Source organism: Ahaetulla prasina, chromosome 7 (assembly GCF_028640845.1).
Source record: "Ahaetulla prasina isolate Xishuangbanna chromosome 7, ASM2864084v1, whole genome shotgun sequence".
NCBI classification, from domain to species: Eukaryota; Metazoa; Chordata; class Lepidosauria; order Squamata; family Colubridae; genus Ahaetulla; species Ahaetulla prasina.
In genome coordinates this window covers 64589444-64601969 of record NC_080545.1, presented here as the reverse complement: position 1 = coordinate 64601969, position 12526 = coordinate 64589444, and the positions used below count along the sequence as shown (strand labels likewise).

General features: G+C 36.4%; 1 protein-coding gene across 4 annotated transcripts in view; it reads right to left on the bottom strand.

Moving 5' to 3' along the window:
* Nucleotides 1-12526, bottom strand: part of ATF7IP (activating transcription factor 7 interacting protein) — a 103175-nt gene that overhangs the window by 57337 nt on the left and 33312 nt on the right. For 3 of the 4 annotated variants that reach the window (XM_058190819.1, XM_058190818.1, XM_058190820.1), the window contains one exon: nt 5720-6795. In XM_058190819.1, coding sequence (XP_058046802.1) covers nt 5720-6788 — 1069 coding nt within the window. In that variant the 5' untranslated portion in view covers nt 6789-6795. Of the gene's footprint in view, nt 1-5719; nt 6796-10561; nt 10588-12526 lie in introns of all 4 variants that reach the window. The other variant, XM_058190821.1, reaches the window with a different exon arrangement.

The following is a 12526-nucleotide window of genomic DNA, read 5'->3' as shown; positions in this document are numbered from 1 at the left end:
CTTGGAGTCCTTGCATTCTTTTTGGATTTCTGGATTACTTCCCATGCCCCCTTGCTTCCTGGACTCTTCACTTGCCCTGCTGTATTTCTTGCTCTGCAGCCATGGTATTTAGTGTTGGGCTGGACCATTTGCAGCAGAGGCTGCTTGAGGTGTGTGTGAGAGTGATCATTTTGCTTTGGGATGTGCCAGAACTGTGGGAGTGTTTGGGGAAATGTAGAGCAATAAAGGGGCAGTTTGAACTGCCAGCTGCCTGTGCAATCTCTGTGTCATGCCCAAGGTCATCACAGGCTTGTTGCTGGATTTCTGCATTCTGTTACTTTGTGAAGTCATATATGGAGCCTGTCACTTTTATGCTTGGCCTGACCCTTGTGAAAAGCAAATCAGGCTGTTTCATCCTCTGCCTACCTGTGTTCTTTGACCTCTTATTTATTTTGCAATTAAGTCACACAGTTGCTGAAATGAATCACTTTTGCTTGCTGCTTAATTCTTTTTCTTCAGCTATCCAACTGGAGTTCATGGAAAAGACATTGCTCCCTCATACTATGTAGATGAGTTGGAATTAACCCATTCCTAGTCTCCAATTTCAATGTTGCAATATTTGAATGTTTTGATTTAATTTGAGCATTCCTGGAAAATTAAGTACTCTATAGTTTAACAGTCTTCTTACCTTCTTATCTAAGATGACAGATATGTTGAAGAGTATGGCCTTGGGAGACTAAAACTCTCAAGTTAAGACAACCTTAACAAGAACAACACTGTTTTTCATAATCACCATGACAATTGTAGGGCCAGATGATATGCCAATTTAGCTGCACACTTAGAAAATCAGAAACCTTCCTATACAAATTCTCAACCAAAACTTAAAGGTAAATGATTTGGGTATCTTCTAAAATAATATCCTGTCTAGAGAACATTCTCCCTAGGGGCTTTTTTTTAATTGCTTTGGTTTTTTAAATTTTATTTTTGAATTTACACTATGTATTTCTGTTTATTCCAATACTTGAAGGAGAGGAATACAATTATAATCAACTATAATTAAAAATAAAAATTAAAAATTTAGCAAAATGTATTTATTCATTTTATTAGTTTTTTAAATACTGTAAGAGTGTAAGCTAAATGCATCTCCTCAGAGTGGATTCCATAATGGTTTTTTAAGCCAATCCTTTAAAATATAGTTTGTTTGACTTTTCATTATATTTTTATTACAAGTAGTCCTTCACTTACGACTGGTCATTTACAAACTATTCAAAATTAGGACAATCTGAAAAAAAAGTTACTCATGACCCATCCTCAAAATTACGACTGCCACATTATACCCATCTCATTTCAGGCACTTGGCAACCAGCTCACATTCATGCTGGGCTGCAGTATCCCAGTAAAGTGATTATATTTTGCTGGCAAAAACACGTATTAGATAATCTGGATTCAGACTATGCAATTCACTTAAAAACTATAATTCTCATAGCAAGCATTATAAAAACTACCTTAAAATTGAGTCTGGTCACATAATTCAACATAAGGCCAGAAATTTAGGCTCAATTAAGGTTGTAAATCGAGAACTACCTGTACACACTGCTCTCAGGATGTTTACAATGAAGAAATTGACCAATAATCAAGTCACAACTAACAAGAATCTATATATGCAAGATAATATTGCAACAAATGTATAATCTAATGGAATCATATTTGGCATGGTTCCTATACATCAAGATGGTAGTGTTATCAGAGGTCCCGATTACAATACTTGCTTCAGGCTGAAATCTTACCTATAGTTTTACCTAGAAAATGGCAAAGTCGCCACAATAATTGATGGTATTATAAAATCAAGATAAGCTATTTTATATTATTAGTTAGTATACTACCAATCTCTCAAACAAGATCAGCTAATATCTATATGGACACAATAAAAAGTATTGTACTATTACTTTAAATTTCAGTTAAAAGTATAAGGAAATATAAATATTTTAAAAAATCAAACGAATTGGATGACAGCCTAAGTATCAAAAAGAGCATGTCTAAACATGAGGGAGAATCTTAGATCATTATTTGTAGATTTATATTTCACCTTTCATTTAGTAGCTCAAGGTGGTATAGATAATACTGCGTACAACAGCTCTTTGATATAGATTGGGCTGTGAAAGACAGGCACAAGGTAACTCATTAACCTCTGTGGCTAAGGGGGTTGGAATCAGAATCTGGGTTTCCCTGCTTCAAGTCCAACACTTTAAAAACTACACTATACTTCCCGAATCCTTAAAGGCCATCTTTTCTAGTTACAACTTTCAGATGGGTTTCTCAAGCTATAATTCTCATGTTTCAAGAAAACACAGATGGCATTACTTTATAATTAATGAAGCTAAGCAAAATAGGCAAAATTGTTTAGCAGTTCCATTTCCACTAGTGCGTGCATAATTCTAACTAAATAGAACTTATTTGTTTAGATAGATCCATCTATACGATCTTCATTGTCATCCTCAGTGCAATTGCCTACTGTATGCAGGATCCAAAATGAGTTGGTCACCAGGACCAGAGGTTTAGCCTTCCAAACTTTTGGACTTGTACTGGAGCCCATCCTCAGGGAACTTCTCTCTCTCCAGAATGTGTGCACTATGCATAGTATTTATGTGGTGCCTGGTTTTGCGTGGCTTTTAGTTGTTAATTGGGATGTTGATGTATGGCTATTAAGTCATTGGTTGTTGTTTCCTTTTGCTGCAGTACCCTTGGCTCCTAAGTAATGAATAAGCTGGTGGTAAATCTGTACTCCTGTTGACTGACAAGGGATTCGTTTCTCAGGCTTCAATCATTTTCCTGGCTATTTTTGTTCTGCTCAGCCAACAATTTTAGTAGCTGTGAAATTGAATGCATGTCCTAATTAATTGCAATGTGAAGCTACCAATAATTTAGGGTCTTTTCATCTCTGGCAGTTGTGTCTATAGCTTTAAAAATAAGCTTGAACATTCAGGAACTGATTTGGATGACTTTGTAATAAAAATAAGTAGGCTGCAATAAGAAATAACTGACAAAATAAAATGCTATGTTTTCAATTCTCATTCATGTAAAGTTGAAAACGCTCACTTCATTTACATGGTTTAGTGACTTCCAGCTAAGATCTACACAGCAAAACAGATGCTATACAGAAACTGCTAATGTTGCACAAGTTGTCAGTTGCGAGATTCTGTTCCTGAAGTTAGTTCACGGGAGCAATTGGGATTGTTGCTATGGGTATTCCTGAAGTTAGTTCACGGGAGCAATTGGGATTGTTGCTATGGTACCAGCTTCCCTGCTACCCAGCAACTTCCCAGCCTGAGCTGCTGGAGGTTATTTCAATTCCTGTAGAATTCCCCAGACTCATATTTCTAGGTAAAGGATTCCCTATCCAGTTGTATTTGACTCTAGGGAGTAGTGCTCATCTCCTTTTCTTAGCTGAGGGAGTCAGCATTATCAGAAGACACTTTTGTTATAATATGGCCAGCATGCCTATATGCTGAGGTTTATGGAACACTGTTACCTTCCCACTGAAGTGGTATCTATTTATCTATTTGCATTCACACATTTTCAAACTGCTAGGAGACAGGAGCTGAGGCAAGTAATGGGAACTCATCCCATTGCATGGCCCTTGGTTCTTGAACCTGGCTGACAATTTTCCAGCCAACAAGCCCAGCATCTTAAGTCTAGGGGACCTCAGTTTGCCACCCCTGGGACAGGCCTCCAAAGTGGCTCAGGAATTCATGGTCTCCAATGAGCCTTGGGCTTCTCCCAGGTTATTCTTGGCCTGACTCAGGAGAGTGATCTCATCTCGGACTTGGTTTTGTCAGAGCAATGGCAATGAGATGTAAGGGAACAGCTTTCTTTAACCCCTCTCTCATGGTCAGATCACATCCTGTGAGTGAAGTTCTGTTGCACTATTTCCCTCTGCAGGGAGGCTGAACCTATTCTAACCCAGTGAACCCATTAGTCCACACCTAGCAACTGATGCCAAATGGATTTCAAAGGGAGCTGAGGGAAATACATGCTGCTACAAGGTCCTGCTGAGGTCCTACCGGTTGTCTAGAGTACGGAGTCTGCTGCAGCCCTAGACAGAATTGCTCTTATGTAGGCAGAGAATAGATGGGGGCGGGGCCAGTCAGATGTGGTATTTACCAGTTCTCCAAATTACTCAAAATTTCCACTACCCGTTCTCCAGAACTAGTCAGAACCTGATGAATACCAACTCTGGTACCTTTGCCAAACTCCACATTTTTCACCAGTCCCCTTTTCCTAGACAGAGAGGCTCTCTGATCAGTTACTCATGCCTTGGTGATCTCCTGATTGGACTATTGTAACTTGCTCTACGTGGAGATATGGAATCCCATTTTTTTTCATTCCGCTCTTTTCACTTTCATTACTAGAGTTAACAGATTTCCATTTCTAGCTATTGAAGTACTGTACTTAGCATAGTGCAGGTTATACTTCTTCCAATTTTTAAACCTCTGCTCATTATTTTCTAATACAATATACACCGCATATAGGTTGAATAAATAGAATATGCAGCAGTGTGAGCAGCGTGGTGGCCTAGTGGTGAAGACACTCACCTCCCACTTGGAAGGTTGAGAGCTCAACGCTAGATAGTGGCAAATGTTTCTCCCTTAGGGTGCAAAGAAAAAATATCTGCTGCAAACTCCACATAAGTGTCAGAAAGCGCATCTGTGCCATGTGCCACGTAGCTGCTCTAGGAACCTTACATCTAAGAACCAGAATATAAATTATTCAAATAGGTAATAATCTTAATAGGAAACAATATTTAAAGAAGCAGTTATCAGCATTATTAAAGTAAAATTTTGATTTTGGGCCAGTTTTTTTTTAATCTAGTATGGCTTTTCAGAGTTAAGGTTTGATATTTATTTATTCTACTGTTCCATAATTTAAATTTAAATCAAATTTTATTTAAATTTTAAAAAAATAGAATGCACATTTCAAATAGGGTCAACGGTACTACAAATGTTAAGTAAATAGAATTATCAATTTGAGCAATTTTTATTGCTCAATAAAAATTATCAATTGAGCAATTACACAAACAATGGTTTTTCTAAGTCTCTCAGATATATTTGAAATACTGATCAACTAATTCTTTTCTGTTACCTTGAAAATTTTTGGAAATTATTCTATAGTGCTTTGAATACTGTTTAATCAGATAGCTCCAGAAGGTGGTGCTATATTATTTCTGACAACATGAGTCAAATGCCTCTAGAATAATTTTTGCTGCATTTTCTGCAGATACAGTTCATTTGATTTGATTTGGTATTCTACAGTCACTGGGAGTGGGTGACACATGAATTTAAAAAAGTATTATGGTTGGTTGCAGTCAGCAAGATATTTACACTCGATTTGGCATTTTTATCCATCTATCAAGTCCTTCCCAAGGATCTGGGATAGGCAGATGTTGTTTGATGGTTGTTATTACTGAAAAGTAGATTTTGAAGGATTGAGTAGTTTACTATTTGTATGGTTATTGTACAGTATTATTCTTATGTTTTAATTTTTAAACAGCAAAATGATGTTGATATTGTGACTTAGAAACACTGGATACAATTAATGCTTGTTCTACATTTAATATAACTAATTTATTACTTCACAGATAAGACAATTATTTTGGAACGTAATGGAACTACATTTAAGTCCAATATTGAGTTGTTTTGAATGATAATTTAAAATGGGGGGGGGGGGTGGAGATGCCACTCACCTGGAGGGTTTTCATGGTTTGACATTAATACTACAGCTTCTTTTTCACAACAAACTTCTTCTTCATCAGAAAGAACCAAGAAAGCTTCTTTGGGCAAACTTTCATTGCTTTCGTGTTTAGATGGAGAATTTAAAGAATTTGCTACCTTTTCTTCTGAACATAAGCTAGGAGTCTCTACAGGAAGCAAGATGGGTTGAGAGAAACAATTTAATGCATTTGCTGGGGCCAGTTTTTCTAAAATTGGAATAATTTCATCTGTTTCCATTCTAGCTGCATTTCCCAGCATATTCTCAGTTGGTGGTTCTTCTACAGTTTTTTGAGCCATCGTCTCTATAACATCTGCAGATTTGATTTCATTCTTTGAACCTTCAGCTGTATTCAAACTACTAGATATTGCTTCCTCAACAACATTCTCTTTTACAGCAGCTTCCTCTGCATTATTTTTTTCCTCCATAGATAGTTCAGGAGTAATAGCCAATTCATTTGTTTCTGCTGGTTCTACCATTTGGTCATTAATGTTACTTTCTTCTTCAGTATTACTTGATGAGGATTTCTGATCCAAAGTATCAGGTACACAAAGATCTTTATAATTCAGGTCCTCTTTTATAGTGATCTGTTCCTGGATGTCACTATCTTTATTACATTCAAGTACTTGACTTTCAGATCCAGGGCTCAAAGGTGGGCTACTATTTTCATGATGTTGCTCAGAAACAATGTCTTCAGGAGATAGTGTTTCAAATTTTGCTGTTAAGTCACCATGCTGGTTGTCCTTGTTATCTGGACTTTTGACATCAGTGATTTCATCAGATTCTACTTTATTGTCTTCAGGATCAAGACATACATCTTCTAGGCCATTCATTTCTCTTTCCTCAACGCAGTCAGAATTTAATAAAGGAGAACTGATATCTGAATCCCCATTTTCATGTTTTCCATTTAATAGTTTCAGATCAGCAGTCTTCAAAATATCTTCTTTTACTTTATATACACTTTCAAGCTGTTGTCTGTCACTTGCTCGCATGGTTTTACGGGCCTTAAAAACTTTTTTTTGAGGTTCTTCACTGTTTTCCATCTTGATTCTTAAAAAATAGTTTTAGGATAAAAAAGAAAAAAAGGAAAATCCATCAGTAAAAATCTAACATTAAGTACAACAGGTTTGTTATTTTTATTTTTTTTTGCAAAATCATTGGGGAGATGATTTAACAATGACTGTCACTGGACCTTTTGTGGCACAGAATCTCTTTTTATTTCAGGAAGTTAATAAAATTTGATCATGAAAATAAAAGTATTGATGACACCATATTGAAATCACATTACATAAATTGTCATCTTTCTAGTTCAATTGAGATACCAAGTCTGTAAAAATTGGTAGAGATTACAGGTAGTCCTTGCTTAACAACCACAATTAAGATCAGCAATTCTGTCAATAAGTAATGCAGTTAAGTGAGAGATCACATGACTGTGATGGATTTACAACTTCACTTCTGCTGCAATTGTTAAGCAAATTACCCATTGGTGGTTAAGTGATTTTACTGCCGGATTCTCATGCAAATGGGACCACATGATTGCATGGTAATAAATGTGACTAGTTGTAAAGTTACTTCATCAGTGCTCTCATAACTTCAAATAGTTGCTAAATAGGGCAGCTGTTATATAACGTCTACCTGTGCCTTCTCCAGTAGCAATGTCTAACTGGGAATCTTTTCAGTAGAAACACCGACAAATCTTAAGAGATATGTTTTACCAAGAAGAAACAATTTCTGAAATTCAACAGCCTTATTTTTGCTTTTTAAAGTTCTACAGTTCAGAACCATACGACAAATTAGGAAATAGGACTATGCAAGTACGTATTTTTCAGACTATAAGACACTCCGGACTATAAGAAGCACCTAGCTTTTGGGGAGGAAAACAAGAAAAAAGATCTGCCTCTGCCTTCTTGCAATTTGCCTCCTTGCAGCAAACAGGCTGGTCAGCTTCAGCACAGCCTGATTTAGAAACGAGCAGCTGATTGGCGGTTGGATCTGCCTCCCGGAATACTACATATCAACTGTTCCAAGCTGTGGGGAACGCCACCGCCCATCACCACTGCCACCTATCACCACCACCGTGCACCCTATTTTTGGTTTCCACACGTCCCAATTTTGGTCTCTGTGTGCCCCATTTTTGGCCCATTCCAGGCAGCCAGGATAGGCAGCAGTGATCCCTGCCACCTGGAATGGCTGAAAATGGGGTGCATGGAGCCCGAAAATTCGGGCATGCGGAGGCGGTATGGAACAGCTGAATGCAGATCCAACTGCCAATCAGCTGCTCATGCTAAATCAGGCTGTGCTGAAGCTGACCAGCTTGTTTGCTGCAAGGAGGCAAGCTGCTGGGAGGCAGAAGCCGAAAGGTGGGGGCTGGCGGGCCTTCAGCAATGTTTGCTCTATAAAATGTACTCACCGGGGGGGGGGGGGGGGCAGTGTGTCTTATACAGTGAAAAATATGGTAAATCTTGCAAAAACTTATATACAGTATTTGCCTATATATAATACAATTAATTCATAAATATTAAACATTTATGTCATCTACCAGAAGAAATTATTTAAATCACTGTCACTTTTACTTGATGAAAAGTTTTGTCAATATTGATGTAGTTTTCAGTGCAAGTAGTTTCTAAGTGATACTCCAAAGTGTCCTTGCCTTCATAATTCGGAACTTTTCCGTCTCTTTCTTAATATTTTTTTTGAAAAGCAAGTTCATTGCTACATGTAAACAAAGTTAGGTATTAGAATAGCTACCATGAATTAACCCATACTCATAAAGTAATGTTAGTAGTTAAAAAGGTTAACCAATCACTTTCCAGCTCAAATATATTTTACCTGGCAACAGAGGAGACAGAGATCATGAAAAGACAATATACTGTATGAGACTCAAGACGGTTCCATATGAGTTACAAGCATTTCAGAAGGCCATTTCTATTACAGTTTCAAAAGCGAAGTGTTTCTCCATCAAACATAATCCAGTTTAGAAAAAAATTATATAAGCAAATAATGTTCACTGTTAAGCAGTTTTGCATAAGTGTAGTCTGCAAGGTAATTAGAAATCCCTGGCATTGGTACCATGTTCTAGATGGATTATAGACTTCTGTTCTAAAACATGGCTCAGATATCGCTCAACAGTCCGTCAAAATGCAAATGCATACTTGTATAATGAATTCTGCTTTGCTATGTCAAGATTACACAAGGAGAAATGCACACTGATGTTTTGAAATAACAGGCAATTTTCATACATTTTCATAAACTTACTTTTAGTTAAGATTATATTTCTTCTTTCTTTAAAGTATTTGCTGGACTGCTTAAGTGTCTTAATAAATATTCGCTAATTTATGTACTCCATTTATGCCCTCAGCAAATTAACAAAAATTCTACACTTAAAAAAATTACATTATCTTCCATATAAGCTGAATTATATCTGTATTAAAAGACAGTGCTTACATTGTTTATTTTAGTTCCCCATTTTATTAAAAAAAATAAGAACTATAAGTCGTGAATAAGACTTCAAGAATTATAATTTGTATAATGGTTGCCATGTAGATTGAGCATAAATCAGGAGGAATAATTATAGGTAATAACAGCAATAGTATTCCTTCTATTTTCTGAGCTCTTGCAGTATCAGAAGCATACTCAAGAGGGAGTTAGCTGAACTCACAAAATTGTGTGGTAGGAAAAAATTGGCAGCTGTGCTTTGTTGTTACCAAGCTGCTTCCTGTGAAAATTTTATCTTATGCTACTGGCTCGAGAATGCTAATCCTGACCCACCAGTTAAGAACATGAAATCTCAGTTCTGCCAAGCAACAAGAAAATCAAATAAAACTGAACATTTAGACATTGCCTAAAAAAAAAAAATTGCTGAATATTTAGAAAATGTATAATCTTTTGCAGTATTTTGAAATATTCTTCTTCAATATATAATGTTAAGGGTAATTGTAGCAGTAAGATTGGAAATTGTTGAAGTTTCCATACAACAGGTTATGAAATCGAGAACTTAACCTAGTTCTGAATTTTTTGATTTCAGTAACAAATAGTATACATTTCCTTCAACCAACACAAAAATAAACTACTTGCATTCTATGTTAGTTTCCGAGCAACTACCATAAAACCATAAAGTCTTTTAGATAACTGCTAAAACGCTAATATACAATTACAAGCTACTATAAAGCCTATGCAAATCAACTGTGCTATATTAATCAGTTGTGGTTTATTACTATTGTTATTATTGGCATATTCTCTCAAACAGTTTTTCAACTTATACTTTTATTTTGCTAACCATCTTTAAGTTATTTCCTATAGTTTGGATTTCCTATATTTGGATTTTAAATAAATAACCATCTCAGCAGGACTCTTGCTTGGTTGCATAAGCATTACTTTTGTTTTATAAAGATGATAAATAGCCTTCAGGGTAGTATAATGGGAACCTGTGTTAGTATAGTAATCAAAGCGTAAGTTCTTAAATTAGTAATACAATTTCCTAAAATGATAAATGACTACATGCAACCTCTCTCATGAATAAAGCCAAAAGAAATAGATTTCTTGTGAATGATTTAGACCTCTCTCAAAACTTGTTCCAAATTTTGCTGCTGTTTAAGGCTTACCCAAGTATAACAGGAAATTTTGACAATTCTCTCTTACTGTGCCTCCGTTAAGAAACCTATTTTAAAGCAGCAAATAAATATTTGATACTAAAAGTTATATAGCATTTATTTTTATCTAGGGTGACAATAAGCCTACCAAAAGCAAAGTGCAAAACTACACATTTACATTTCAGCTGCTCTTATGTGTAACTTTATAATTAGAATTGATATCTTACCTTTTTATGCCACCAAGTGTCACCCTCTGGAAACACAAGGGACATAGAAATACATCAAAATTCAAAATTTCAGTATTAAAAAAGTAGCATTTATAAACCTCCAGAAAGCAATGATACATTATATTACAAGACATATCTTTAAACTTTAATTGTTTCTACTAATTTTCCAGAAAATTTTGACTGTTTTTTGAGATTGATAGAAATGAAAAACATCTGCTTGTATGTGCATAACCACAAACAATGCTGGCTTATACCAAGCCCTGTCCAAAATAATAAATGTGGATCAAATAGATAGTTCAATTTTGGGAGATTTCACAAATCAAAATTTGGTTACACTACAGATTTACTTCCCCTCACCATGGACCCAATTAACCTACAGATTTACCTTTGGCATTTACTTGCTTTTTTAAAAAAAAAATAACAATATCTTTTCTGAGTATATAAAAACATGTCCTAACAAGAAGCCCCTGAAGCCATGCTGCCATATTATCAGCAAGCCTAATAAGAGAAACTATACATAAACAAGACATAACAAGTCTGATGTCAGACAAATTACTGAATATTAGTGCAATTCCATTGGTTGGCAACTAAAGACTGGTTTGTACAAGCCCAGCAGTACTAGAGGCTGAGAATCAGCAGGAAGCAGGAAAAGATCTGCCTGGCAACAAGGCTAAAAATAGCACACCTCCTAAGCATTAGCACTACTGTGTGAAATCAGCAGAGCTTCATGAAATCTTCCTGCCTCTATCCATATGCACAATGGAGTGCTCTTCATAACAAAGTTAAACTATTATGCTCTCCCACAACAGAGCCAGATTAGCACATATGAGTTAAGCATGTAACAAATTTTTATGCGGTCTTCTTTACGCATAGAACACATGACAGATTTTGCCCATTGTTTCTTTTTAGTTTTAAAGACAGGAAATATAGCTCTATTAGAAATACATTTAAATTCAACTGTAAACTTTTAAAAATATGATTATTCTGTTTTCATTCACCGTTAAACTATTTGTATGTATAATGCTAAAAATATATATACCTACTTATAATTACATAGAGAAGCATTTGACGGGTTTGAACATCTGCAAAATTGCCCACTTTTTCATTTAATAAAACCCCAATGCTTTTGAGAAACCTTAGTGGAAAGAGACCCTTGCCTTCCATGATGCATAATAATTCATACCTCAAAGCAGTTTCTCCTTCCATGTTTAAAAACAATTAACAAATCATTGTACTTCAGATTAAAAGTATTTCTATTTGTTTTAAATTGTTACCTAAGCACGTACAAAATTAAGTCAAGAAAAATGAGCTTCACTTAAAAAACACAATTTAAACAGACATTTAATAATCAAATATATAGCAAAGGGAATGTAAAGACTTTTTATCTGAACAGCAAGTTTATTTATTTATTTATTTATTTGATCATATTTATATACCGCCCTATCTCCCGAAGGACTCAGTAACATTGATACATGGAGAAGGGGATACATGGAGAAGGGGAAACATGGTGGTTAATCACAATCTCTTTCCCCTTGAATAAAATCAACTAATATTCAACAATAGCACCCATATTTGGGTGAGATCATCAGTGGCTTCAGGGTGAGATACCAACAGTACGCTGATGACACCCAGCTGTACTTTTCCACCCCGGGCCACCCCAATGAAGTTGTTGAAGTGCTGTCCCGGTGTTTGGAAGCCGTACGGGTCTGGATGGGGAGAAACAGGCTCAAGCTTAATCCCTCCAAGACGGAGTGGCTGTGGATGCCGGCATCCCGATTCAGTCAGCTGCAGCCGCGGCTGGCTGTTGAGGCGAGTTACTGGCCCCAAAGGACAGGGTGCGCAACTTAGGTGTCCTCCTGGATGATCGGCTGTCGTTTGAAGATCATTTGACGGCCGTCTCCAGGAGGGCCTTCCACCAGGTCCGCCTGGTTCGGCAGTTGCGCCCCTTCCTTGATCGGGATGCCC